Consider the following 25638-nt stretch of genomic DNA (forward strand, 5'->3'; position numbering starts at 1 on the left):
TGTAATGCATAGCATTATACCTGTCCGAAAGGAGGTGTGCTTTGCATTATGGGATACTAAGGCAATTGATGTGAAGTCATTAGCCTGTATATACAAGTAGCCCAGTTGTGAAGTACTTCATGTGCAAACTTTGTTTTGCTTACTTGGATAAAGGATTAAACCAAGAATATAATTTCTTAGCATCTTTAATTTATAGTATAACCAAGTGAAAATACTTTCGCCATCCCTTTTCAGCGCAACTGCAAATACATTAAACCTGCTCTTCCTCTTCTGCATTTATCCCATCTGGCTGACTTTGGAACAGCTTTCCTCATGACATGTTCCCCAACTACTTTGACCTCCATCTCCCTTAAGAAAAATGTCAATACATTTCATCTTTCTCACTTCACCTCACATAACACGAGAACCTATAGCATAGTACTGATATGCTATAGGTTCTCATACCTCTCTTGAGGGATTAAAAAAAAAAAAAAAAAAAAAAAAGAGAATAAATGATTTAGAAGAATTGTTATTGTTGTCTTGGAAGTGAAGACCGTTATCTGTTGCTTTCTGTCATGAAGTATCTATCTGTATGCTAGCTCTTTAAATATACTATTTAATATGTGTATGCCCTGAGATGATATAGTACACATTATCTACATAGTGTAGTTAGATGCACAAATAACTAGTGGGGATTGCAATGGGAAATCTAGTTGTTTATTTTTCATTTTTCAGAAAATTGTTTAAATGTGTGGTAAATAGTAATAATTTAAATATATTGAGTGGGGTGAAGTGTGTCTGAAAGGTCTATTAGTGGTATGTTGGTAATTAGATATTGCAAATATTATAGCTGATCATGATGTCTGAATTTTTCAGGATAATTTTTTTATTAATGTTTTTGAAGTTGTTGAATTCTTAATCAAGGGAGAATTGTTCATGAGAGGGAGGAGAATGATTTTGCTAACTGACAAGTTTGTATGTGGGCTATCAACTATATGATGAATGTTTTTTTTTTTTTCAAATTTTTGTGGTCTTGCATATTCAGGGTGGATTAATGTGATGTGGTTTTTTAGTTTTTTTAGTAATTTCTTTTTGGCTAAGATTACACTTCTGATCTTCAGAAGATATTAAGATACCAAGACCATTTCCAGCTAACTAAAATTTAAAACAGAAGCATCATCTCAATAAAATTAATTCTTTATACATGGATGACTTTAGCATTGATATGAGAAGAGATTGGTATTGCCCTTGTTGAGCTATCCTTAATTAAAGTGGCTCCTTGAAATCAAATCCTGAACTGTGGTGTTTTCTCTGAAGCTGCAGCAACTAAAAAGTTTTTTTAAAGTCATAAACCATCACATGAAAAAAAAAAAAAAAATTGAGGTGCTAAAACAATGAAAAACATGTGTATTTCAACCATGCCAAGATTACATAGTAGAAAAAGTCACTGTCCTCAGTCAATATCATCATTTTGCCTTCACCACTAGACAAGTACCAGTTCTAGAAATATGACCATCAAACATGGGGATCTATAATATTCTCTTACAGTAGCTAAGAGTACTCATTTGGATGTAGCTGCCATCCTGATTAAATCTTAAGAGCACCATTCCACAAAAAAGAAAAAGTAGCAGCTTTAAAAATCTTACACAAAAACTAAAAATAATTTTTATGATGCAACCTATCATAAAAGACTCTTATCTGTAAAATCATAGATTAGGATCCTAATTCTCAAAAGAAAAAAATATATATATACATTTTTTAAATAAATATTTCTAGGGAACCTCTGAAAAGATAGTTGATTTCTAGGGTTGAGTTCTAGGGTTCCAGTATAATGATCACATAACTGAATCAAAATAAAATAAGTTATCCACTAGTTTCATATACCTTTTGTGCATTTCTTTGAGGAAAACTGTTTTAGTTAATGATGAAAAACGATCTTTGCTGTAGTAAAGCTAGAATAGAATCCACAGTTGAAAAATAATTTAACAGTGGATGTATGATGACCTATGTACTAAACTTGAATTTTATGTTTCAGAACATAATACATACCATATTCAATGTCTGTGTGCATGAGATTCTTGATAAATGATATTGGGGGCGCCTGTGTAGGTCAGTAGAAGTAGCGTGTGTTTTCCACGGCGCTAGACCGTCCAAAAAATGAGCATTGCAAGCTCTACTCTAGTCACCGTCTAGAGGAACTTTGCCCCCCCCCCCTGGTTGGCCAAGTGGTTAGCGTATCCACTCTCCAGCCAAAAGGCTGCATGTTTGAATCCCTCCATGGACATGGATATTTGTGATTGTCTGTGGAAATATAAGTGGTGGCAGACGATAGATGGCGTTGGTGTAGTTGCAGTTAGTAGTAGTTGGCAGATTGAGTGGTAGAGACAGAGAGAGAGATGTAGAGTAGGTGTCCTCCCTCGATGAGTCTTTGGACTCTCCGGAGGTGTCACATAATAATAATGATGACATGATGTGATTTTTGATAATGTTTTGGTTATGAAGCTCTTGACCTTATTAAGCTCCCCTCCACTGACATATATGAGTTATTCATATTCACCATGTGTTTGTCTATGAATTTCATATCAATGATTTGATAAGGTGGTTTTTCCTATGCCCATAAGTATACTTTGTATGTATTCTCCTGGCCAGTTTGCCTGTGCACAGGATGAAAAATCAGTTTCCAGGAGGGGAAAACCTCCTGCAACCTCCGTATAAGACTGCCTCTCTCCTTCATTTGAAAAAGCCCCCATAAAGCTGCTTTGTGTGACGGGATTCAAACCCAGGCCTTTCCAACTGAGTGGCAACTTAGAAACCAACTGAGCTACAGAGGCTTCACTCATTCTTTACTAGTACTTCATAATGCAATAATATTTTTGGAACAAGAAAGGCAAATTAAGTATATAACCTACAGTTTTTTAATCATAAATTTATTTTGCAATTTATTGTTAAAAAAATAAGTAAAATATGTAAGATAATTTCTAACAAAAATCGTATATAAAGTGGATATCTTAACTCTAGGAAGGGGACAGGTCTGGAAGGTTCAGATAAACACCTAGAACAAAAATGATATTATAGCAGCTGATATAAGCACAAGAAAGAACATGCTGGTAGCAGAGTTATAAAGGTAACTTATGTTCTTATATATTTATATCCTCATATGTTCTTTCTTGTGGTTATATCAGTTGCTTTAATATCATTTTTGTTCTAGGTGTTTATCAGAATCAGAACTTTCCAGATCCCCTTGTAGATGTAGTGAAAAAATGTAAATTTCATTAAAGTGTTATGTTTATATACTGGTAAATGTGTAGGATACTATTTGGATACTAGGTAAATGTGTAGAAAATAAAAGAATGTTACATATTTTTATATGTTGTGTCTGTATGTCACCCACTCTTAATAAAGGTGCTGGTATGCTATACTGTTGCATACCATTCCAAAACAAAAAGTACTGTCTTTCTGTGTATATTCATTACTTAATGCAAGTTTGTTAGATATATGTTATATGACGAGAGCTTTGCTCTCTCAAAGCCTGAATGTAATCAGCAGTTGAAAAAATGGTTTAACAATAAATGTGCAATAGCATATGTACTTAGCTGGAATTGTCACATTTTAAAATATATGCTTCATATCTATCCATGATCTGTTGAAAGTTTATTTTCCACTTGGTTAGAGTATAATAAATTTAGTTTAATCCTTTATCCAAGTGTGAGCAAACAAAGCTTGCGCCTGAAAGTATCTTCAGGACTGGGTTAAGGTGGTACACACCAGGGCAACTCGTTGCAAAGGTGGAGCAAGCTACCAACACTCCTATCCTAGTATCTCCTATATAATGCAAAACACGTCTCCTTGCGGATATGTCTATTGTTATGCATTAAGGGAAGGGCCACTACCCAGACCGGTTTCGACCTTTATTGAGGTCTCTTCAGTGGGAGCCAGGCCCAAGTCGAGATATCAGGCCGAAGCATTTGCAGGTCATCTCCACCTATAGGAATTGCCAATTGGTGTGCCACCCTTTTTTAATAAATTACTCTGGATTTAGAGAAAGATGTTGAAAGTTTATTTTCCACTTGGTTAGAGTATAATAAATTTAGTTTAATCCTTTATCCAAGTGTGAGCAAACAAAGTTTGCGCCTGAAAGTATCTTCAGGACTGGGTTAAGGTGGTACACACCAGGGCAACTCGTTGCAAAGGTGGAGCAAGCTACCAACACTCCTATCCTAGTATCTCCTATAATGCAAAACACATCTCCTTGCGGATATGTCTATTGTTATGCATTAAGGGAAGGGCCACTACCCAGACCGGTTTCGACCTTTATTGAGGTCTCTTCAGTGGGAGCCAGGCCCAAGTCGAGATATCAGGCCGAAGCATTTGCAGGTCATCTCCACCTATAGGAATTGCCAATTGGTGTGCCACCCTTTTTTAATAAATTACTCTGGATTTAGAGAAAGATGTTGAAAGTTTATTTTCCACTTGGTTAGAGTATAATAAATTTAGTTTAATCCTTTATCCAAGTGTGAGCAAACAAAGTTTGCGCCTGAAAGTATCTTCAGGACTGGGTTAAGGTGGTACACACCAGGGCAACTCGTTGCAAAGGTGGAGCAAGCTACCAACACTCCTATCCTAGTATCTCCTATAATGCAAAACACATCTCCTTGCGGATATGTCTATTGTTATGCATTAAGGGAAGGGCCACTACCCAGACCGGTTTCGACCTTTATTGAGGTCTCTTCAGTGGGAGCCAGGCCCAAGTCGAGATATCAGGCCGAAGCATTTGCAGGTCATCTCCACCTATAGGAATTGCCAATTGGTGTGCCACCCTTTTTTAATAAATTACTCTGGATTTAGAGAAAGATGTTGAAAGTTTATTTTCCACTTGGTTAGAGTATAATAAATTTAGTTTAATCCTTTATCCAAGTGTGAGCAAACAAAGTTTGCACCTGAAAGTATCTTCAGGACTGGGTTAAGGTGGTACACACCCGGGCAACTCGTTGCAAAGGTGGAGCAAGCTACCAACATTCCTATCCTAGTATCTCCTATAATGCAAAACACATGTGTTTTGCATTATAGGATTAAATTTATTATACTCTAACCAAGTGGAAAATAAACTTTCAACATCTTTCTCTAAATCCAGAGTAATTTATTAAAAAAGGGTAGGCACACCAATTGGCAATTCCTATAGGTGGAGATGACCTGCAAATGCTTCGGCCTGATATCTCGACTTGGGCCTGGCTCCCACTGAAGAGACCTCAATAAAGGTCGAAACCGGTCTGGGTAGTGGCCCTTCCCTTAATGCATAACAATAGACATATCCGCAAGGAGATGTGTTTTGCATTATAGGAGATACTAGGATAGGAGTGTTGGTAGCTTGCTCCACCTTTGCAACGAGTTGCCCTGGTGTGTACCACCTTAACCCAGTCCTGAAGATACTTTCAGGCACACAAACTTTGTTTGCTCACACTTGGATAAAGGATTAAACTAAATTTATTATATCCATGATCTGTATGAGATTCTCAATATCTAGGCTTCATGTAAGATGAGGCTTTTGTTCTTTTTGTATTGAGCAAGCGTGTTTAACATTTCTGAGGCCTTCTTAAATTTTCTGGCAAAGCAGTTATGGTCTATGTACAGCATTTTTTTTTCCTTTAAAAGCACAGTATGATTGTCATTAGTTGTATGATAGAGTAATCTGGATTTGTATTTTCACTTTTCCATATCTTTATCATGTTGAAAGTTTTTTCACTTAGTTATACTATAAATTAATGATGCCAAGAAATTATATTCTTGGTTTAATCCTTGATTCAAGTGTAAGCACACAAAGTTTGCACATGAAGTATCTTTATGACTGGGATACTTGTATATAGAGACTAATGACTTCACATCAGTTTCCTTATTTCACGTGCAAACGTTCTTTGCTTACACTTGGATAAAAAATTAAACCAAAAATATAATTTCTTGGCATGACAAGTGTCTCTGAATTGTCCTGTTTGTGTTACAAAGCAAATGACACAAAATAGTGGATTTTGGAAATCCTCAGTTTTTTATGGGCTGGGTTTGGAAGAGTTCAAAATTTTATTTTGCATGGTGGGTTGAAAGCTACGTTTATGTCATGTTATCAAAGTATTTCAGAAATTTTTTCTGCTATGTGCTGGATATAAGGAAGGATTACTACATCTTTGTATTCTTGCTTATTTAACATTGTCTTGGGGGGGTGGCAGGGGGGAGTGATTATTATGTACCTATATCCATTTTGATTAGGGTGTAGTTGAGGGTGAGTTCTTAATTCCTATTCTAATATATTAATTCCTATTAATATATTAGAATAGGAATTATGTGTGTGTTCAATGTATTTGTTGTCAAGAGGGAATGTTTTGAGGTATGAAAGTGAGAGTGGAGAGAGAGGATGTGTAAGAAGTCTTTCATATGCAGGCACAAGAAAGGCAAGGTGTATTGAAAGTGGAATAACAAAGTGACTAATATTAATGATGCTCAGCAGGACAGTGAAAGTGTTATAGAGAATGTAGTGGGAGTGAGCAATATTGGACTTCGTATGAAAGCATGAAAGATCTGACTGAAAGTAATGTGGATGATGAAGTTGCAGGGTATAGCTGTTAAGGTGAGAAATAGCACAAGACGAAATGTGAACTTGTGCCACATGCCAAATGTTTCTCTAGTTGCTCAACAGAAGAAAAAATGAAAATAAAAGTGAATGGGAAAGTATGAAAGAGCAAGAAACTGGAAGTAAGGAAAAGGTATCATAGGTGCAGTGAGAATGTGATGAAAGTATGTTTCCTAGGTTCAAAAAGGGACAAGTGAAAGAGTTGATTGTTTTGTCAGGCATGAATGATTTGAAAGGTGAGAAATATGCAGTGAGAGAAGATATGAAAAAGTTGCTGAATAAAAGGTGAGGAAGTAAAGATTGCAAGTGTGCTGCCTTGGTATGATATGACAGAATTGAAAAGGGCCATGGTTTTGAGTCAATTAGAAGATTGGGTAGGAGAAATGGTGTGCAGTTTATAGATGTATGGAGTAAATTTGATGGTCAAAAGGACTTGTATCTAACTGACAGATTGTTTTTGAATGGTTTTGTAGCTAGAGGTTTGGAGAAAGTGTTATTTAGTGAGAGGCTGGAAGTGGAAATTCAGGGACACTAGGGATATTGGAGGATGGGATGCAGTCAAGCATGTGTTAAGCCACCCCTGACAAATCAGTGAGTGTAGAAATGTTCATGTATGGCTGGTTGCAGTTTCTCAGATTGAAAATTGAAATGGGTTCAATGACATTAAGCAAGGGTAGCTAAGGACCTAAGGGGATTTGAATGCATGTACATGAATGCCAGAAGTATTAGCAATGAAGGATAGGAGTTTTTGATATTGGTAAGCTCTTGGCTAAAAAGTTATCAGCATCAGTGAGACCTGGTTGCTGGAAAACAATATGGTTACATGGATAGAACGTATGAAGAATTGTATTTTCAGAGAGGATCGAGGGGATAAGAAAGGAGGAGGAGTATTGCTAATGATAGTTGTACTTCCTCCTGCTATCACGAATCTAGGCAGGTGGCCTGTTTTGGTCTCAGCCCAGCATTCATTGGTCTGCCTCTATTTCTATGACCTTTAGGTTTGTAGTTTATCATCATTATCCTAGGTAATCTGTCATATGCCATTCATTCTAGATGCTCTTTCCATTTGGGTCTGTATTTTTCTATGGTTTCCATTATTGGCATTTGGTTGAGTTCTTTCAGTATGCCTTCATTTCTCTTTCCATCTAGTCTTGTATGACTTGCTGCTCTTCATTTCTGCTGATGATTCTTTTCTTATCTCTTATCTATGCTTTATTGCCATATAATGTTACTTTAATGAAATATTATGTATTCTTAGTTTGCTTTTTTTTTTTTTGCAAATGTTGCTGGCCTTAATGTATTGTTTATTATTCTATTTAATTTGGAGAAGCTGTTAATTTTGTTAGAAATGACTGAATCTTCATTGTAGCTTAATTTATAGCCCAAATAATTAAAATTGTTGACTTGTTCAGTTATTTTATTGTCTGTTATTATTTTAGTTTGGATGGGCATTTTTCCTTTGAATGCCTTAGTTTTAGTTTTTTTTCTTGACATTATATAACTGATCTCACATGGAGGTAGTAGAGTTTTTTTTCTCCCGGAAGCTCGGATTTTCACCCTGCATACAGATAAATCGGCCTACAGGACACACAATTTACAGACAGAAAATACTAGTGGTGGTGATGGTGGGCAGTAGATGGCATTGGTGTAGATGATGGAATGGAAATGGTGGAGACGGAGAGTTGTAGAGTAGGTGCCCTCCTCGATGAGTCTTTGAACTCCTTGGAGGTGTCACAAAATAATATTAATATTGTTTTATTATTATTCAATTTATGTACAGCTTTTTTTGTAGTGTCCTCAGTTGAGACATAAAGAAAAATTATTTTCTGTATGAATTCCTTTGTTCGTTAATCTCCATTCTTTGATTATTTCATTTATCTGTACACCGGAGGTAAAGGCCACTATGTCCATTTTTTTACGGAATTGAGTTTTAGGTATATTTTAATGTTTTGTTTCGTGCTGTTTTCAGTTGTGCAAAGCACTATCTCCTGTGTATAATAATAAGCGGATTAGCCAGTTGGAAAGAGCACAAGTAGCTGTTTACTTTGGATGCATAAAAAAATGGACATAGTGCCCTTTACCCTCTGGTGTACAGATATATTCCAAATAATATTGGGCAAAGGGGCATCCTTATTTCAGACCTCATTTTATTGCAAATGTTTTTGTTTTGTTCTCACCTCTTTATGCTTATTATTGTTTTCTCATATAGGCTATACAGTGGTTTTAATAAATGTTTTTTAATATATAAAAGTTTCTATCTGTCTTAACAAAACCGTTTTTTAAATCTGTGAATGCTAGATGCATTTCTTATCTTCTTTTCTCAATTAGTAGTTTGAGGCTGAATATAGGATATATGCAGGATCTTCCTTTTCTAAAACTATTCTGTTCTTTATTTATAATTTTTTCTAATATAGGGTTGATTCTGTTTGTCTGTATTTTGCCATTATAACTTATGCTTAATGAACTTGTTCTTCTGTAGTTGTCACAGCTATCCTTACTTCATTTTTTAAAGATGGAAATCATAGTTGCATGGTTCCAGTCATTGGGTATTCTTCCAATCTTAAATATTTTGTTTATTAAAGTAAGAAATCATTGGTCAAATTTATTTTCTGCATATTTTATTAGTTCTGTTGGGTTTTTTATCTTCTCCTGGTTAATAGAAATTAAGGAGAATTTTAGGTCTGGATTGTGAGAGAGGCTAGTAGGATAAAATATTGTTGGTTGCTGCTATAGAGGAAGTGAGGGGAGGAAGGGGGACTACAGGAACATGTGCATGTCATTTATTGGCAGATTAGCATAATACAAACAAGCAAGCAGCTATCATTGGGGACTTCAGCTGTGGAGTAGAATGAAAGCAAGAAAGGGCACATGCCAAGATGGAAGTGAAATTTATTCAATCACTAAGGGATAATTACCTGAGTGGCACATATGATAGAAGGGATCTAGAGTTTGAGTGTGTTGGATCTGTTAATAGCATCAAAAGATCTATCCATAACCAAGGTAGATGCTCTACTTCCATTTGGGAGAGTGACCATGCAGTCTTCTTCTGGGAGGTATTGCTAAAGATGGCAAATTCTCTGTCGAGAAAGAGTTTATGTGGAACGGAACTACAAAGCTGGTGATTATTGCACTCAATAGGCAACTTGGAGCAGTGCCATGGTATAAATAATATACAAGAAAAGAATGTCAGTAGTGCACGAAAGTAGCCTGGGATTGTTTGAAAGAGGCACATCAGAGTACATACCCAGAATGAGGAGGATAAACGAAGTAGGCATTTAGTGGATGAGTAGCGATAGTGTGATATTTAATTTTTCTTTTAACCTACGATAGCCTGCTTAATAGTTCATTTTCTATTAACTCTTTCTATTAAACTAACCCTTGTTTCTGCCATGTTTGATATCTTCTAGAACTTAATTCCATCAAAACAATTTTTAAATCATTTTATATGTATAGTTATTATTCTTGAAAATGTCTAACATTATTATAACATGCATGTATACCCTAAGAAATCCTTCTTTCACTATAAAGAGAAAGATAATAGGTTACCGAGAATGCAAGGTTAGAGTTGGACATCTCCGGTGGAAGAAAAGATAAGTTTAGTTTTCGTTATTCGCTATTTAGTATAGTTAAATATAGTTTATACTTATAGTATCGAGTAAGTAAATTGGCTTACAGTAGAGCATATAACATAGTATTTAGCGTTTAGGTTTAGTTGTAGTAGTATTTAGCGTTTTAGTTGTAGTAGTTCCTCGGCACAATATAAATGATGACGGCTGCTGCTGATCCAATTACAAATGGCCGTGTCACCAAGTCCTCCCCCCATTCAAGGACTCTATATTACATAACATAATAAAAGATTATGTGGCATGTATGCATCCCAGCAGATAGATATGTGGCAATGGAGAGAAGGGGGGGGGTGCACATATATGCTTAAAAATGTAGGCAATGGGAGGAATTAAGTGAGTTAGATGCTACGATATCTGACCTCATTGCGTCAGGAGTGGAAGATCTTTGAGAGAGAGACAAGTAGTGTGATAGGTGAGAATAACAAGCAGCGAAATATGAATGAAGAAATAAGAGTGGGGATGGCTTGAACAATTGTGAAGTTTTCGGAGATGGTCATGATTGGGAGGATGAATGGCGAGTAAGAGTGGCTAACTTGCTGAGAGAGAGAGAGATAGATGAGCTGAAAGAGATATAAGATGCTCGGGAATGAGATGAGAAGTATGAAAGATGAGATTAGGCGAATGGAAGAGATGAATGCAAGGCGAATCAGAGTAGGATTGAGAGTTATGCGAATGATAGAAGAGGAGAGAATAGAAACAGTAGAAGAGAGGGAATGAAAGAGAGGTATGGAAATGCTAGAAGAGTAGAGAATAGGAGCAGTAGAAGAGAGGAAATGATAGAAGAGGAGAGAATAGAAACAGAGAGAATGAGAAGAATGTGAGGGAGTGTTGGAACCAGGGATAGAGTGATGCCAGGACAGCAGGTAAGTAGGGGAACACAGAATGAAAGAGTTAGAGAAGAGAGAGTGAGGAATGCAGGTGAGCAATCAAGGAACATAGTGGTAACAGCTGTGATATATGGAGACTTGATCCATGGAGTGCAAGATAGGATGCCAGAGGAGTGTTTGCCTGGTGATAGAGAGTGTGGCTATGGCAATTAAGCAGGATGAAAGGATGGATGAGTTGATTGTGATGGTGGGCATGAATGACTTGAGAGGCAATGTAAATCAGGTGGTGAGAGATCTGAGATTGTTGCTTGAGGTTGTACGAAAGAAAACGTAGAGAGGAAAGATTGTGTGTATGTGTTGCCTAGGTATGATAGTGATGAGCTGAGCAGAAGAGCAGTAATAATGAATAGCATAATAGCCAGAATGTGTCAGAAAATAGGATTGGAATATGTGAATGCTTGGAGTGCATTTGAGGACAGAAAGAGACCGCTTGCATTTGAATGAGGAAGGACGTAGACATCTGGAGAGATTGCTGTTTTCTGAACAAGTTGGTGTGTCAATGAAGGGAAACTAGAATTCCCAGGGTGGATGGTAGCAGGAGTAGTCTCTTGTGGGAATGGGTGCTTGGGGGAAAGGGGGACGACATCAGGTAACACTGAATCCAGTGGGTTCTGGAGGAGATCATGAGAGGTATAGAAGCAGTGACATTTTTATGCTTTATACAAATGCCAGGAGTATCCAAAATAAAGGAGATGAATTGGTGGCACTGATAGCATCAGCCTGACCAAAGATTATTGGGATCTTCTGAGACGTGGTTGATGGAAGATGATATAATAACAGGAATAGAAGTAGCAGGGTACAGCATTTTTCGACGGGATAGGAAGGGAAAACACAGTGTTGGAGTACTGCTTATGATAAGTGATGACTTATCCTGTAAGAGCACTGGTGTATTTAGGTATTTCCCGTCCCTAGGCCGCCCACAGAAAGTGCCCCCCCCCCCATATTTAATGAACATGTTGATTTACATGCATAACCTATTTATATTGTAAATTTGTAATATAAATATAATTACAAAAATGAGAGCCCAGAAATTTCCACCGCCCCTCAAAATTTGCCACTCTTGGCCCGGGCCTATACCTCAATATACCACTGTGTAAGAGTAGAGGCTTTGGAAGGCAGTGACATTAATGGTATTGAAAGCATATGGTATGAGGTAGAGGTGAGCAAGACAGGATATTTAGTTGTGTGTTGCTACAAGCCAGGGAGCACAGAGGGTGGGGAGCAGGAGATGTTTAGGCAGCTGAGCTTGGCAAGTGCAAAAGAATGATTGTTATGGGAGATTTTAACTACAGCAGTATAAGCTGGGAAAAGGAAAATGCATGTAGTAATAAGGGAATGGAATTTCTAGAATTCATGAGGGACAAATGTTTTAGGCAACATGTAATAGAGAGAACAAGATTCAAGCGTTTTGGATTTGGTCATAGCATCAGAAGAGCTAATAACTGAAATGACATTTCTCCCTCCCAGTTGGAGAGAGTGACCATGTGGTTTTGACTTGGAAGATGAATAGACATGCAGCGTATGAAAGAAAAGGGAACATATGTGGAATTATAAGGCGGGTGATTATAATAGTCTTAGATATCAACTTGGGACAGTTCCATGGAGGGAGGAATTCAAAGGGTTAGATATCATTAGTGCTTGGAAAATTGTGAAGGAATATTTGTTAGCAACAATAGTAAGCTGTATTCCACGAGTGAAGAAGAGAACACAATTTGGTGTAAAGTGGATAATAAACAATATCAAACAGGAACTGCAGGTGAAAAAGAGATTACGGAAGAGATATAAGGAGAGGGGTAGAGAGCAGATGCATGAAGAATATAAGACTCAGGCCAGGAGAGCGACTAGTATGGTGAGGAAGGCAAAACTGGAATATGAAAAGAGATTGGCATTTGAAGATCCAAAGAAAATCCTAGGGAATTGTTTTAGCTGCATGGCCAGTAGGAGTAGAAATGATTGTGGAAGAATGACATTGCTGGATTAAAACGGGAATAGAGTGACTGATGCAGAGAACATAGTGGAGTTATTCAATGAACACTTTATTGGAGTATTTCATCCTGGAGAAATAGGTTTTAATACTAGAGGGATAGAGCAGGTTCGAGGTTTAGAGGTGCAAGCAGAGTGTGTGTTTCAAATTCTGAGTACTCTGGATGTCAGTAAAGCTGGGGGATTAGATGGTATTTCACCACGGGTTTTGAGAGAATGTGCTAAAGAACTGACAGCTCTGTTGACCTGCCTTTTAAATGAAAGTCTGACTATGGGAAAGGTACCCAGGAAATGGATGGAAGGAAGGTAAGATAGTGCCATTGCATAAGGGCGGTAGCAGACTGGAAGTATCTAATAATAGGCCAGTTTGTGTTTCATCAGTAGTTATTAAGATCATGGAGAAATTAATGAGCGACCAAATACAATGTTGGACAGATGAGGGTAATGTTATTTGTGAGAATCAAAATGGATTTATTAAGGATGTTCTTGCTTTAGTAAAATGATTGCCTTTTATAATTAAGTGACAAGAGCAGTTGATGAGGGAAAGGCATATACTGCCAATTTTTTTTGGATTTTGCAAAGGCAAAATATTTGATAGGGTACCACATGATAAGCTGATACTTAAGTTGCAGCACGTGGGTTTAGATGTCGGGTTAGTCAACTGGATTCAGGATTGGCTGTCTGATAGGTATCAGAGAGTTGTGTATGGTGCGGCAATATCGAGGAGGCAGAAAGTTACAAGTGGGATTCCACGCGGCTCAGTACTGGGACCTGTATTGTTTAACCTTTATATCAATGGATTGCATGGGGTTCAGTTGTTTGCAATGATGTGAAGCTGGGCAGGGTTATTAGTAATAGTGCAGATGTAGCAGCCCTTCAATAGGATTTGAATAAACTGGACAGATAGGCAAATGAATGGGGATGTCGGTTTAATGTTGCAAAATGTCAAGTCTTGAAGTTCGGGATACATCGATAAGAGGCTGCATACTCAATTGGAGGAGCTGTACTGAAGGAAGTAGGGGAGATAAGATCTGACAGTGATGATTGATAGAAAGCTGAAATTCAGGAAGCATATTGCAAAAGGGTGAAGGTAGCCCAGAGGATTGCTGCAATACTGAGAAGGACGCTGACCTGCACAGATAAGCGTTATCATTCCATTGTATAAGACTCTCATCAGACCACACTTAGACTATTGTCTCAAATTTGGTTCCCAGGATTTTAAGGGGATAAATTAACTCTGGAAAGGGTACAGAGGCAGATAACAAAGATGGTTTCAGGACTGTACAATGTTAGTTATGAGGATCGGCTGAGGGAATGTGGACTGCAGAGTTTGGCAGATAAAAGAAGGAGAAGTGATATGATCGAGGCTTTTAAACTGTTGAGAAGCAGTTACAGGGTTGACACTGGAAAGTTCTTTCACTTGGTGGAACTACGGGAAGGAGCGATGACAAGGGGCCATCCCTGGAAGTTACGAAAGGAAGCTGTGAGCAAGAGAGTGAGGAGTGGTTTCTTTGTATGGAGGGTGGTTGAACCATGGAATGCATTGCCTGATAGAGTGGTGAGAACAAGAACGGTCAACGAGTTCAAGGAGTGGTATGATAGACTTTGTGTTTCCTAGGAAAGTCCTCCCACAATGAGTTTCTTGACTCCGTGGAGGCCTGAATAATAATAGTTTTTTATTCTCAACATTTTATGTTCAAAAATTTACATCAGAAGCTGTAATTGATGCTTTCAATGATTAGTATGTGTAAAAACTACATGTTTGAATAAATTTTGAATAAACCTTTTTCTTATCATTGAGAATTTCCATTCTCAATGATAAGCATTCTATATTAAGATAATTTATTTCTAGATCAATTAAAGTGCAAGTATAATGTGATCCTGTTAATTGAATTATGAAATTGCATCTTATAATCAATAAAATATATAAGCATCTCTTATTTTCTCTAGGCAAGAATCCATCAATTACTGAAAACAATGAAAAGAATTTTAGTGACTATGATGAAATTGCTCATGATACAGATGAAATATCTCAGAGTTCCTCTTCAGCATCTCAAAATGGGAATGTGGTCTCTCAGACTACTGAACATGTGTCTGGAATTTCAGATGAAAAACTTAGTGTAGAGAAAAAGGTTCTAAATTCAACTGATACACAAAATGAAAAAAAAATCCTTGAAGTTGCTACAAAAGATGAAATAAAAAAAAATAAACTGACAAGTGACAAAGCACAAACTTTAAGTGATGAAGAACCCATTAGGGATATTCATGGGTCAACTTCAACATCCCAACATTTAGTACAGCCAATTTCTTTATCCTCAATCTCAAAAATTGACAGTTCATTTACTTCTGCTGTTGTGGTCGAAACAGATATTCCTGCTATCTCTAGTAGTAGTTCACCTCTCATAGAATTAAAACTCTCATCAACACATTCTTTGCATACTAACACCTTTTCTGATAAAGAAATTGATATAATTATGAAAGATAGTGTGGCCAGCTCTAATAGTTTTACTGTGATTGATGGAACAACAATATTCCTTTCTGACAATGCTGATGAGTTGACTTCTTCTGATGAATACAAATTCCATGAGTCATTTCGTTCAGTTGTAGATTTGACATCACCCATCTTGTCACTTCCTGGATCAGATATTACTGCAGTGGATTATTCTACCAATGAGATAAGTGTGAATTTCAATAAAATTACACCAACATTATCAGAGGATGAAATAAAATATAGAGCTACTGAAATTTCAGTATTTGATAATAGTGATCTGAAGTCAAAAGTTCCTTACATAGTTGAAAAAACAAAACCAGAGGATGAAATAAAATATAAAGCTACTGAAATTTCAGTATTTGATAATAGTGATCTGAAGTCAGAAGTTCCTTACATAGTTGAAAAAACAAAACCAGAAGGAGTTACTCATTTAGAAGGTACTGTTTCTGCATATTTGAAAATTGACAAAGAAACAAATCCTGAAGAAGTTAATTTTAATCTCACAGTATCCACAGAGAGAAAAAATCATTTGGGAGTTACTGACATAGAAAATAATAAAGCAAAACTTATTCAGGTGAATGAGAATGATAATGAACGAGGTGTGGAATCAAACAACATTGACAAATTCAATGGAAACGAGCATGAAACTCTGTCTGATATCAACAGTGATATAACTGATATGATTAAGAAAAGTGATGTTCTAATCAGTGGAACAAATGCAGATTCAGGTGACTCGAATTTTCTGCAGAGTGAATATCCCATGGAAAAAAATGGTTTATATAATAAAGCTTTCGAGCGGATTGAAAATAGTATATCTCAAACTCATGTTGAATATTTAAACACTAATGAGTTTATTAATGAACAACAGGATGAAACTATAAAACTAAAATCACAAAATAGGGATAGTCAAATATCAACTTACTCTGAGAGCTCTATGGGTGAATCAATAACAGACTCTCTGAATGAAATCCATTTATGGAGTAGCACTCAAGCTGAAATATTCTCATCTGTAAATTTACTTGATTTGGCAGCATCATCTGTTTCAGATAGTGCACATATGGATGATAATGGATTCAACCGCCATGAATTTGCTAAAAAAGAACATACAAAGTTAACATTTGATGATATATCACTAACTCCAAGCCCATCACTCTTAAAAGATCAGTTTCATCAAAGTACAAACATGTTTTTAGAAAGTCATAGTACACTAAACATTTTGCCTGTAGATAGTGACAAATTTTATAGTTCACACACAATAGATTTTACGTCTACTCTTGTTTCAGGGAATAATGATCAAAACCCCATCTTCGATGAAGCAAATAACATACTTGGGAAAACTTATGATCCTGAAATTCCAGTTTTAAATGAAGATTCTCAAGTTGATTCATCGCAAATGCAGCCAGTTTCAGGTGGACAAGATGATGGTGATGATATAAAAGAAATATTTTCTTCTACAGTAACTCTGGATTCGTTTGCTACAGAGGAAATAAATTCCAGAAATGATGAACTGAATGAAAACTATAATCCTTTTACTGAACCCAAAATTGATGATAGTTCTGAAATCAGCACAGATGATAGTGAAAATGGGAAAATACAAATAATATCAATGTTCAGAAACTACCTTGATGCATTCATTGACTTTGTAAGTATCCATTTCATAAATCACCCTTTTGAAAAATAATAAAATAATAATAATAAATAAAAAGTTTTGATCATTTTTAAACTTATGAGGATAAATTTCTTCTCAGGTTAGATGTGCGATTTCTGAATACTTTAACAATTCTTATTAAATTTAACATTCAGTAATTAAAGTTCAACAATCCAGAAAGTTAGTATTTTGGTTGAATTCTTGTTGGTTTTATACATTTATTCAACTGACTTCCTACCAATACCATCTTTGTTCTATTATCAGATTTTATATTTAATTTTTGATCTTCATTTAAGTTTGATATTATTTAGTATACACTTTCATCAGTAGTTTGTTAGTGAGTGAGTTGTAATATTTGCTATAGTGAGAGTAGACTTCACATAGGAACGTACATATATTAAAAAAATCTTGCAATGAAAATGCAAATTCTGTTATGTCTTTAATACAAATTAAATGCCGAACTGTTCTCTCCTGCTATTCAGGGAGGGCAGTTAAACTTTGACATGAGCTATCTCCACTGTCTTATAGATGATCACCTTCTGTATTTCTTTTTTTTTATATATTTCCATGAGTGGTGCTCAGCAGAACTGACATTTATCCCTCTCTCTCTCCCACCACACCACCATCCCATTTTTGCTAAACTTAAATAACACAAACAGTAGCTGCCCATCATCCATTTACAATTGAATTGCTAATCCACCAGACCTGCTGTTTCCATTCATCTTTCATTCCATCATCCACTTCTTTTCATTGGAATAGCAATATCGATGAAGTATATCAAAAATACTATACCTCCCCCCCCCTTGCATATCATTGATTTGCTAGCAGTCTCACGTGTAGTGATTATATTTAAAAAATATATCAAAGCTGTATAACTGAGAGGAGACCTCCACATAGTCTTTAAAGGAATGCGGAGAACCGACCAGGGCTTCTGACCTAATGTCCAATCCTCACCTTCTCGTGGTGCACCCTGTTGGGTATCTACTTTGATACTGAACGAACGAGGATGGGCTGGCAATTTGGGATTTAGCCGACCAAATTGTATTCTTATTGGTTAAACCAAAATAAAAAATGATGGTACAGCATGACAAAATTTCATGCTGGCTGGGGCGTCGCCCGGTTAAACAAGGCCCCCGTTGTTTTCGCCAGGGAACCAGGGCGAACAGCGAAAAGTCAGCTACTGGAACAAATCTGAAAACAAACCCCAACTCAACATCACCAGAGTTAAAGATCAGTACTATCAACGTAAGAAGCCTGAATGGCAAAGAAATGGAGCTAGCTGAGGAATTAGATAAGTACCAGATCGACATAATAGGGGTGACTGAAACAAAAAAGACCAAAACTGGTGAGATCTTTCTGAGCAATAAATACAAAATGTTATATTCAGGCAATAACAATCAAGGAAAAGAAGGAGTAGCCATAGTATTCAACACAAAATACGAGGCTAATCTTCTTGAATGGCAGTCAGTCTCAAGTAGAGTAATGTGGGCAAATATGAGAATGGGGAACTGGACAATGAGACTTATTTGTGCCTATGGTCCCACAGAAGGTTCTACTAAGGTAGAAGTGGAGGAATTTTTTGAGGCTTTAGAAAAAGCAACTGACACAATGAAAAAGGAAAAGTTGGTCCTTATTGGGGATCTAAATAGTAGAGTAGGAAATGATTGTGAGACATACAAAAATATTTTGGGAAAATTTGGAGAAAAGAGCAAATCTAATAATAATGGCAAATATCTGTTGGATTTCTGCTCAGGACATGGACTGGTTATTACTAACACCATGTTCCAACATAAAAATGTGCACAAATTCACATGGAGAGAAGAGGCTAGGAATAAGAAAAGTCTCATTGACTATGTTATTGTTGATAGTGATGTTTTCTCCCTGGTGCAGGACACCAGAGTGTACAGAGGATTTGAAATTGGAAGTGATCACTATTTAGTCTTGAGCAGGATAAAATTGAATTTCATATTGAAAAGAATAACATGTAAGAAAGTTTTAAAGCGAATAAAAGTTGAGCAGCTCTCAGATGTAAACTGTAGACTAAAATACAGAAATATTATTGAAAAGAAAATGAAAGAGTTTGAGAACAGGAATCAAACCTTGGAGATTCAGTGGCAAACTCTGAAGGAAACATTGATTGATTCTGCCAGAGAGGCATGTGGTGAGGTTGTGTGCAAAGATAAAAAAATCAGAACTCCCTGGTGGACACAGGAAGTTAAAGAGGCAGTGAAGGAAAAGAAGAAAGCATATCAAAAGTTCCTGGCAAATAAGTCAGCTTTTACTCTTACAGAATGCAGAGACAAATGTAAGAAAGCTAAACAGTGTGTAAAACTAGCTAAACAAAAGTCATGGGAGGACTTTGGCAAGAATATAGAAAATAAATATCAAGAAGGTGGCAAAATATTCTGGAGGTTGTTGAAGAAGCTTAGGAATGGAGGAAAGAGTGCTGTAAAAGGAATTAGAGATGATAAAGGTGAAATGAAAACAGGAGAAAAAGATATCCTTGAAGTATGGAGTAATTACTTTGAAAAACTGCTAAATGAAACAAGCAGTGATGACAGCACAGTGATAAAAAAACACTGACCAGGCATGCAGTCAGGAATACATATCCATACTTGAAGTAGAAAAAGCCATCAAAGGCTTGAAATGTGGAAAGGCAGCAGGAGTAGATGATATTCGACCAGAAATGCTGAAGTATGGTGGTATAAGAGTCTTACAGTGGCTGCACTGCATAGTTCAGAAAGCCTGGACAGAGGGACGAATTCCCGATGATTGAAGTAGAGCTCTCATAGTACCCATATATAAAAAGGGAAATAAAACTGAATGTGAGAATTACAGAGGTATTTCCCTACTGAGTGTTCCTGGCAAGATCTATGCAAGTATACTTGAGAAACGGTTGAGAAGAATTGTGGAAGAAAAGCTTGGTGAAGAACAAGCTGGATTCAGGCCAAATAGAGGCTGTCAGGATCAGATCTTCACTTTACGCCAAATAGTCGAGAAAGCATGGGAATATAACAAAGATCTGTATTTAAGTTTTGTCGATTTGGAAAAGGCATATGACAAGGTGCCAAGAGAGAAGCTATTCAATACGCTGCAGTTATATGGTGTCAATGGGGCATTATATCAAGCAATACTTAGTCTTTATTTGAGTTGTGAGTCAGCAGTTAGAATTGAAGGAAGTACAGGAAGATGGTTTAATGTTAAATCTGGTGTGAGACAAGGATGTACATTATCCCCTCTGTTATTCATTATCTATATGGATCACATTATGAAGGAATGTGGTATTAAACCTGATATCAAAATTGGAGTTGTTAATGTCAGCTCTTTGCTTTATGCAGATGATGTTATACTTCTAAATAAATCCGCTACAAGTCTGCAAGATTCTCTGACTAAATTGAATAGCTGTTGTAATAGATATGGTATGAAGGTCAGCAATAAAAAGACAAAGACAATGAAAATAGGCAGAATCATTGAAAATGTCAACTGTGTTGTGAATGAAGAACCTGTGGAACAAGTAAAACATTTCAGCTACTTAGGCACAATTTTTACTGAAGATGGTAAACTAAATATAGAAATAGACAACAGAATCAGCAAAGCTGGTATCGTGGGAAGTCAATTGAATAAATTCATATGGAATAAGAAAGAAATTAGTCGGAACACTAAATTAGCTGTATACAAGACTGTGTTCAAACCAATTTTAACTTATGGATCTGAGAGCTGGGTCAGAAGTAAAACACTTGACCAAAGACTAGAGACCGCAGATATGAGAGTCCTGAGAAAGATTAGAGGCGTGAACAGATGGCATCAATGGCAATATCATATTAAAAATGAGGATATTAGGAAAGAACTTGACATTGTCAGCATCCAGGAATGCGTTAGCAGAGCTAATCTCAGATGGTATGGTCACTTAAATAGAATGGGAGAGGAAAGATTAGCAAAACAAGTGTTCTCTGCCAGGTTGGCAGGAAAACGACCCAGAGGAAGACCAAGATATAGGTGGATTGATACGGTACAAAGTGCCTTAGACGATAGAAATATAAGATCTGATAATGTTGGAGTCTTGACAAGTAACAGACTGATTTGGAGGAAAATTGTAGATAGGAAGTTAGTAATGATGTAATTTTTTCATGTAGTACTATCATATCCTGTACACCCCTTGAGGGTACATGGCAGGAATTTGATGATGATGATGATGATGATAAAAAAATAAATAAAACTCATACCCTGGTATACGTCCACAAAGAAATTACCAGATATTACAACATTTAAACGAAACTTGATTGCTTAGTTTCCATTACTTTATTCCAAATTTGGCAAACTTTTTGTCTGTTATTTGTCAGGTCTGATTTGAACAGCTGTTACATGCCAGTGTCAGAGTAGATCAAATCATAGTGATATATTCTTGAATAGGAGTTATTCTACCTCTATCCTCCTTGATGATTTTTGTTCAAAAAGCAAGTTCGGTATTGAGAATAGGAGTCATTCCATTTATATTTAGTCTTCAATATCATTGTTTTTGCTTCCAAAACATGTTTTGGTGACCTCTCATATCCTATTTTGACCATACTATCTTAGATTTGCTCTGCATTTTGAATATTAATAATGCTACGTTCTTTTCTGATGATCATCCTCATTTTTATTGCAGTTCTGCCACTGATGCCATCATTCACTTCACTAATTTTTCATAAAAATTCTCACATCTGTTCAGTCTTTGATCAACATTTTATTTTATAACCCATTTCTTTTGGTTGTTTTCTTGCCACTTGAATACATATGTTCATCTGGCTGCCTACCATTACTATTATTATTAAGAGAGCCCTCGAGAGAGTCAGAGACTCATCGAGGAAGGATACATACTACACACACCAGCTATCATACTTATTCTTGAATTCATTCACACTGCTTGCACTTAAAACTTCCAATGGCAATCCATTCCAATCATGCACCGCCCTCTGAGAGAAAAATCTAGCCCTCACACCCTTCTTGGCGGCCTTCATTCTCAGCTTCCAAGGATGCCCTCTCGTCCTTTCCCCACCTTCCATCAATTGAAATCCTGTATGACCCTTTCAGAAGTTTGTAAGTCTCAATCATATCACCCCCTCTTTCTCCTGTTTGCTAGTGTCTGCAGTCTACAAATTCTTAATCTGTCTTTAATCAGTATTCCACAATCCTGATATCATTTTTAACACTCTCCTTTTGTACTCTCTCTCTCTCCAATATATCAGAATCACAACGGAAACCAGGAGACCAGACCTGCACACATTAGTCCAAGTGAGGTCTTATCAAAGCCTTGGAAAGAGGCAAAATAATCCTTATCATTGCATGTGAACGTTCGTTTCAGCATTGCAATTATCTTTTGAGTTGTATTTGCAATCTTTGCCACATGGCCCCTGAGCTTCAACTTCCTATCTATTAACACTCCAAGATCCCTAGCCTCGTCAGTTTCTTCTAGCCTAATCCCACCAATATAATACGACATTAGATATGTAATCATGCCGAAGTGAATGATTTTACATTTACTAACATTGAACTGACACCCATTTTTCCATGCCCACAATTCCAGCCTATTCAAATCATTCTGCAAAGACTGCATATCAACAGCATTTCTGATTATCCTACCTATCTTTGCATCATCAGCAAATAACTGTATGTCACTTTTCAAATCCTTCCCAATATCATTAATGTTCATCTGGCTGCCTACAATGTACAGATTGAATAACAGTGGACCAAGCACTGATCCTTGTGGTACACCATTTGTTACCTTAAACCTTGCAGACTCAGATCCCCCATATACCACTTTTTGATATCTGTCAGTCACCCATCCTCTTATCAATGCTAATATTGTATAACCCAAACCTATTTTCTCCAATTTATGCAGCAGTCTGCCATGCTGTATTCTGTCAAAAGCCTTTGCAAAATCCAAAAGTATCATGGTGTATCCATTCCCCTTGTCTAGTTCAATGGTAACATTGTTATAGAATGTGAGCAAGTTGCTAAAACATGACCTCCCCTTAGTAAACCCGTGTTGTTCATTGCAAAGTAGATATTCACTGTCAACCCATTTCTGAATGCAGTCCCTAACCAATTTTTCCAAAACCTTCACCACCACTCCTGAGATACTAATTGGTCAATAGTCGGATACCTCGATCTTTGCACCACCCTTGTGCAATGGAATTACCATACATCCCTTCCATTCCTGTGTAATCTTCCCTGTTCTGAGACTCATATTAAACAGCCTGGTCAAAGGAATGGTCAGTTCAGCTGAATACTCTTTTAGTACACACGTGCTGATATTCCATCAGTCCCTATTAATGAATTCTTATTCAGTTTGTGCAACAAGTCTAATACCTCGGCCTCACTCACTTTTTCTTCATCTAGTGAAGAGGTAACAGTGAGCTCAATTTTGCTTTCACCAGTTTGATAGCTTTTAACGAAATGGGCACTCATTAACTGAACAACCTCTTCTGCATCTGTAACCCTCATGCCATCTGGATTTAGAAGAGTTATTCTTTCATATTCATTCTTTCTTTTACTTGCAGTATATCGATAGAATTCTTGTGGGTTGTGTTTAGCACGCAGAGCCAGTTTCTTTTCATAATCAGACTTTGCTTTCCGTACAACAGTTGACTATTCTAGCCTGCTGCTTATAACGTTCATAACGGACATCATACTTATGCAAACGATATCCCTTCCACATCGTCCTTTTCTTACGAATCTCTTGCTTAATAAGATTACACTCCTTCTCTATTTATTCTTCAAACTCTCGGAACACATTCTGATATCACATCATTTAAGTATTGTTTAAATGCTTCCCATGCACTGTCAATATTCTTTTCATCCAGCAACTGATCCCATTCCACTGAACTCAGTATACTCCTCAGTTGGTCATAATTTCCTGCTTTGTAGTTCAGCATGTAACCTTTTCTGAATGGAACATTCATAAACTTAGTCACTTTCCAAGTGAGTACTGCATGATCACTGTCACCAACTGGAGGCAGAATAGTTACGTCTTTAACTGAAATGCACTCTGACACTATAATCAAATCTAACACTCTTTGACCTCGAGTTCCTTTTATCACATGCTGCTTGAGGAAGTTGTCTTGCAACAGCTCAATAAATGCGTTTTCATTCTTCTCATGAGATTCTATTGCTACACAATCAATATTTGGATAATTAAAGTCTCCCATTATGATTACTCTTTTCGCATTCATTCACCTTTTCTATTTGGTGATGCATTTCTTCATCACTAGCAACCGATCCACCAGGTCTGTAACAACACCTCACTATGTAGTTTGTCTTGTTAGATTCCACCTCACACCAGATGGCTTCAAACTCACTGCCACATGAAATATTGTTAGTAGTATTACTACATTCATAAGTCTCAACTCTAACTGGATTTAAGTCATCCAATATCATTAGCAGCATGTCCCCTCCTCTCCTATCCACTCTATCCTTCCTAAAAATACTGTACCCATGACACTCAATACCAGTTAGCAGGCCTGATTCTGATAGCCAAGTCTCACTAATTCCTACAATCTGAGGTTGCAACATATTGAATAAGGCAACAAACTCTACCCCTTGGTTTCTGATACTCTTAGTGTTTGTGTACAGATAATAATCTACCTGCATGTTCTTTTGTATACTCTTTTTTTTGCAGTCTGCCTGACACAGTTGGACATCTTGCAGATCTCTATTCTTCTCTAATGCCTTACACATGTTGGGTCCGAACCAGACGAACACAAACCCGAAATCGTTCTCTCCTCGCCAACTAGATTTACATTATTTTATCTTTTTTTATATTTAAATGTTGGTCTACATTTGAAATCCTTACTTAAATAACTTGTAACTAATGTGTTTTGTAGTTCACTACTGAGAATGGCTGAAGTTTTCTGTTTCACTGCATGTTTTCATAGTTTGTTCATTTATTATGGTTTTCATACCAAATTTGTCACAAGTGATTTAATTTGATTGTAGACTTTATATCTTCTGTTTTAATATCACGTTTAATATCACCTTCTTAATGATATGGTCCATAGATAAAACAGTGGGAGTGATATATAACCTTTTCTTACATTTGTTTTAGCATCAACCCATCTTCCTGAATATCCATTTATCCATATATAAATTTCCATGCATAAATATCATATAAGTAATACTTGGAAACAGAACAATGGAAATTGCAGGAAATAAAAAAATCACGAGAAACAATACAAAAGAAATAGAGGAAAAAAAAAAAATTAAGTTACAGGATAGAGCATAAAGGAAATAGCACAAAAGAAACTGCAGGAAATAAAAAAAAAAAATCGTGGGAAACAGAAAAAAGGAAATGGCAGAGAATCATACATTGATTATTAAACACACAGAATTGGCAGGAACCATAATATAAAGTACATAAATTGATATGAAAT

General features: G+C 36.6%; 1 protein-coding gene across 2 annotated transcripts in view; it reads left to right on the top strand.

The window, feature by feature from the left end:
* Tango1 (transport and golgi organization 1) overlaps positions 1–25638 on the top strand; it is a 395672-nt gene that overhangs the window by 61641 nt on the left and 308393 nt on the right. Inside the window, exon 5 of one of the 2 annotated variants that reach the window (XM_090398800.1) lies at positions 15042–17224. In XM_090398800.1, coding sequence (XP_090254926.1) covers positions 15042–17224 — 2183 coding nt within the window. The remainder of the gene's footprint in view (positions 1–15041; positions 17225–25638) is intronic. The other variant, XM_090398801.1, reaches the window with a different exon arrangement.

This window comes from Typopeltis vanoorti, chromosome 10, assembly GCF_054136105.1.
Source record: "Typopeltis vanoorti isolate ZY-2024b chromosome 10, IOZ_Tvanoo_1.0, whole genome shotgun sequence".
In the NCBI taxonomy this organism is placed as follows: Eukaryota; Metazoa; Arthropoda; class Arachnida; order Uropygi; family Thelyphonidae; genus Typopeltis; species Typopeltis vanoorti.